This window comes from Opisthorchis viverrini, assembly GCF_000715545.1.
Source record: "Opisthorchis viverrini unplaced genomic scaffold opera_v5_33, whole genome shotgun sequence".
Classification (NCBI taxonomy): Eukaryota; Metazoa; Platyhelminthes; class Trematoda; order Opisthorchiida; family Opisthorchiidae; genus Opisthorchis; species Opisthorchis viverrini.
In genome coordinates, this window is record NW_008751689.1 from 99,329 (window position 1) to 104,614 (window position 5,286).

Here is a 5,286-nt window from a genome sequence, read left to right on the forward strand (position 1 = left end):
CGTGGGAGATCTGTACAGCGCTGATGGCCATCCAGGAATCCCTAATTTGAAGCACTTATCAAAACCACCTAAGTTTTCTTCCGGACAACTCATATTCTGATGTTGCCCACCCCCCACTCGAAAGCACCATTCGCAACCCTGTAGTGTTTTGCTCGTGAAACGGTGCGCCTGACCAGATCTAACCAACAGTAAAACTGCTCGATGTTCGGACAAGTATTCCCCCTATTCGAGAATACAACACAACTTGAAAACGATCATTTACGCAGGTGGAGACGTTTAGCAGGTCCAGGAGGCTACATAGACGAACGAAACGAAAAAACGACTGCGCAATCCGACTCCGCACCCTCAGAGGATCCTTTGACATTGAATTTGGAACCTCCAATAACTTCGCACTCACAAATTTATGCTGCTGTATGTAGTTTATGAATAGGCCTCTAAAAATGAAATTATAGTATGCATTCGCTCTGAAAGTCATCATCATCATCATCAATGACAGTTCAGAGTTGCAGTTATTAGCTTGCGCCACTCGTCGCATATCACCAGATTGCAAACTACGTATATATCGGTCTACAGTGAGGGAAGTACTACTATACCTAGTCACATTCGGTGCAGTAACTGACAAATCTCCATGTATATGGCCAGACCTATAGCTGGCACCGACTGGCGTCACTGACTCTTTGTCGGCTTACGGTGGTGCGCGTGAGAATGGTTACCTGGGAGAACCAAACGGGATTTAGGAAACATCCAGCATCACCGACTACGATGGCTTGGCAATGTGCTACTCATGCCGAAATAGCGTATACCGAGACGAGTTTTGTTCTCCGTGTTCCCTTGAGAATGGCGCAAACGTGACATAGCAGTAGGGCGTGAAAAGGTTCATGCTGTAAGTTTCTTTCTAGATTGGTTGAGCGCTTGGAGGTGCAGGCACCTCGGAATGTTTGACAGGAGCCAGCACTGGGTCCCCTCCCTCACCAGCCCTTTTCCTTTTTTAACTCTAGGGCTTTAAGTATTTAGGCAAACCTTGTAGTTGTACCGTAATGAAGCATCAGTGTCGACACTCCTGTTGCTGCCTCTGATGTTGGTATAACCGGAGAATCCGCATAGTCGATCAGGAAAGGTGCATCCCATGAAACATGCAGCACCTCACACAAGGAATTCATCCAACACTGCAAGCTAAGGTAAATGGGCCAAGTATTATGCACACCGAAGGCAACTTCGTCTTCCATGCATAATGCGAAGTGGCAGAATCCTAGAGGGAGACGGAGTGACTTGGCGGAAGGGAACGACGGATGTTGTAGACTCCGAGTGCTCGCTTTCCAGGAGGGCGCCCACTTAACCCTCTCTGTGCTTGGCTGTATGTCCCACACTTTCCGGTCATCGAAACTGCAACAGCTGGAACCAATATGCTTATGGTGCACTGTTTACATCTGGTTAATAGACTGAGTGGCCAGTCCCTGTCAGCATAGCAAATGTTGTCAGTTTCTATCCAGAATGAATGTGTTGGAGGTAAAGGCACTTTGGATATCTGTGGTAAACCAGCCTAAGGTCCCCCTCTCCGGTCCACTTTTTATAGGTCTTTATTCACATGAATCGATATGGCAAGAATGAATGGCGTAGACAGAATAGCGCTTTACTTGTCTAAGAATAGACGTACATAAGCTGAAAATAAAGGCGAAGGCATGGTTAATACGAAACGATAATGTGAGCACAAAGAATATTCATGACATAACCGTTTTCTAATCGCCTCGTTACTGACCCGCTGACGCCATCCGAAACCAGCCACGCTTCTGAGGCATCGGTGGTCGAAAACCTGAAGACGCCTCACATCATCTACCCGAAGAGGCCATGTCTCGCACCCATACAACGACACAGCCCTTACTGTAGCCTGGTACACACGACCCTTAAGATCCAGCTCTGAAAGTAGTGACAGACAAAGCAAACACGGATTCAGAGTTGCAGTTATTAGCTTGCGCCACTCGTCGCATATCACCAGATTGCAAACTACGTATATATCGGTCTACAGTGAGGGAAGTACTACTATACCTAGTCACATTCGGTGCAGTAACTGACAAATCTCCATGTATATGGCCAGACCTATAGCTGGCACCGACTGGCGTCACTGACTCTTTGTCGGCTTACGGTGGTGCGCGTGAGAATGGTTACCTGGGAGAACCAAACGGGATTTAGGAAACATCCAGCATCACCGACTACGATGGCTTGGCAATGTGCTACTCATGCCGAAATAGCGTATACCGAGACGAGTTTTGTTCTCCGTGTTCCCTTGAGAATGGCGCAAACGTGACATAGCAGTAGGGCGTGAAAAGGACCATGCTGTCAGTTTCTTTCTAGGTTGGTTGGGCGCTTGGAGGTGCAGGCACCTCGGAATGTTTGACAGGAGCCAGCACTGGGTCCCCTCCCTCACCAGCCCTTTTCCTTTTTTAACTCTAGGGCTTTAAGTATTTAGGCAAACCTTGTAGTTGTACCGTAATGAAGCATCAGTGTCGACACTCCTGTTGCTGCCTCTGATGTTGGTATAACCGGAGAATCCGCATAGTCGATCAGGAAAGGTGCATCCCATGAAACATGCAGCACCTCACACAAGGAATTCATCCAACACTGCAAGCTAAGGTAAATGGGCCAAGTATTATGCACACCGAAGGCAACTTCGTCTTCCATGCATAATGCGAAGTGGCAGAATCCTAGAGGGAGACGGAGTGACTTGGCGGAAGGGAACGACGGATGTTGTAGACTCCGAGTGCTCGCTTTCCAGGAGGGCGCCCACTTAACCCTCTCTGTGCTTGGCTGTATGTCCCACACTTTCCGGTCATCGAAACTGCAACAGCTGGAACCAATATGCTTATGGTGCACTGTTTACATCTGGTTAATAGACTGAGTGGCCAGCCCCTGTCAGCATAGCAAATGTTGTCAGTTTCTATCCAGAATGAATGTGTTGGAGGTAAAGGCACTTTGGATATCTGTGGTAAACCAGCCTAAGGTCCCCCTCTCCGGTCCACTTTTTATAGGTCTTTATTCACATGAATCGATATGGTTGTATACCAGTGGGGCACCGGCGCTCATTTCTGGTGTTGCCATCCATGACGGTGATTGGCCGAAAACGGGAATTACTGACTGCTTTATTCGGGTACAAAATAGAATAATCGTGAAGACGAATTTTTGCTACAAGCGGAGAATTTTTACAACCCTGTTGTATTCACCTGTAGTTGCGTGTAGTCGGAGGCTACCTCAGTTAAACAAAAGAATACGTCACAGTTCTCGTCTTCAAAAACGTGCGAATTTCACCTTTTAACCAGAGCGTGTACGCAGCTCGAACAGTTGTGTGCTCAAGTGCCAAAGCATTCTAGCATGTCAGCTGCAATTGGTCGAATATCATCGGGTGAAGAATGGGTGTGGGCACGTTCATTTCAATGAGATATCCCCAACCCAATGGAGCAACGTGAGCCCTGGAAGCAAAACTGCTCCCAAACACTTCGCGCGCGTGAGTGAAGTCAAAGGCGAGTTATACCGGCCTACCGCCAAAAGGCATACAGACAATACGAGAGGACTTGTGATATTTGCATATATAGATGAAAGGACTATTTACACTGGACTGAAACATCATTTGTGTACAGGTATTGCAAAATCAGTGACGTGAGTGTTTTTTCTTTTTCTCTTTCTTGTGCTTATGAGCCTTCGGCTCGTCCGTCAGCTTTGACAGCTTCTTCAAAAGCTTCCGGCGTTGACGCTCAGATAGATTCTGCAGGAATTCCATTGCCAACGTGTCTTCCTCTTCCGTGGTCTTTTTCAAGCCGTCAGACAATGTTGTCTTGGCCTTTTGCAATATATTGCTGAATCTGTCCAACTCGGTCCCTGGCTTCAGGCCAAGACCCTCCTTCCGGAGACCCTGATGAACGTGGTCCATAGTTACTGGCTCCATGTTAGTTGGCTCCTGGGTGAAAGATTGTCCGAAAAGCGGGCAGGTACGATCAGTGTTCACATGTCCCCACTGCCTACACCGCATGCAACGAACGTTCCTCACTTCGATGGCGAAGGGTTGATCCATAATTTCAGACGAGTTCTTGCAGTAGGTCTCACGAGGAGCGTTGTATTTGCGCTGCCATTCAAACTTCACATCTCTCTCTTCCGGTTCCTGTGAGGAAATCGCTGAATGAATCGGAAAATCTCTTACCTTCTCCATTAACGCGGGCTGATCATACATCCAGGCTAACCCCAACCTGGCTTTCTCGTCGCCCAACAATACACGATTTTCCAACGTTTCCTGCTCCCGTCTATACTGGTTTAATTTCTCCTCCTCTTTCTTCTGATCATATTCATGCGCTTGCTCTGCCATCCATTTACGTTTAATGTTCTCAAAGTTTGTTGGATGGAAGAACTTCTTGCACATATAATTATTGTAGCCCTTCCCCATTTTGACGACGAATGGCGCTTGACGATGGCTTTTTTGCGGTTGTTACATTCAAACAATGCCATGCACAGCTCAGTTCAGCCTCAAGTGCGATGGTTGCATTCACCAGTTAAGTTAAAGGGGAAAAAGTCAAAGATCAATTGACTCGGAACGCGAGAGTGAATACCATATCATAACTTGGTAAGTAGCACGCTGTTCCTGTAAATGCATTAACGGATTCACGGATTGATACACAAGATCGAGACTTTTGCCCAAGTTTCCCGGGTCGGTTTTGTTCTTGTCGGTCAGCGGCTGTCGTTCACCTGAAAGGCACAAGTGAAAAAAGGGTGTAAACTGCTCTGTATATCCTCAGCGCGTGTCAATATGTCTTCCAGCGCGAGGATTCATAAAAATAAATGTCTAGCAGTGCTTTAAACTGGGTTCTAGAACGAGGGTGGACAACCGTCGGAGGAGGGTCAATCCACGAAGCTATTACCCGAAATGAGAAAAAATTTGTCTAATGAGTTTGTGCGCTCTGAGTTTAAAAATTTTCGTACTATGTCCCCGCCGTGTGCAAAAACCTGTTTGTCGAGCTTTGTTCAAACAGGACATAGGTAAGAATTAGGTCCCCCCGGTGGCGACGGGAAAGTGATCAAGCATCGCGAGACGCGTTTCGTAGTCTACGGATTTGATGGCGGCAACTATAAAATGGTGTAGTATACAATTGGTTTACAGGCCGCAGGCTATTGACACGCCGAAATTGAGTTCGCCGAAACTATAGGGTTTTCGAAGTTGCCATTTTTATGCGAAGTTAGTCTAATCAATTTGCACCTTCCCGTGACATGTTGCACGTAGCATTTTGTTTAAGTGAGCAAAATGTCAAG

At 46.9% G+C, this 5,286-nt stretch overlaps 1 protein-coding gene across 1 annotated transcript; it reads right to left on the minus strand.

The window, feature by feature from the left end:
• Positions 1-3,640: 3,640 nt before the first annotated feature.
• Positions 3,641-4,426, minus strand: T265_02604 (hypothetical protein; the record flags this gene model as incomplete). Its single annotated transcript, XM_009166902.1, has 1 exon — positions 3,641-4,426. One exon carries the CDS (start codon positions 4,424-4,426, stop codon positions 3,641-3,643), a length of 786 nt encoding a protein of 261 aa, XP_009165166.1.
• Positions 4,427-5,286: the final 860 nt, after the last annotated feature.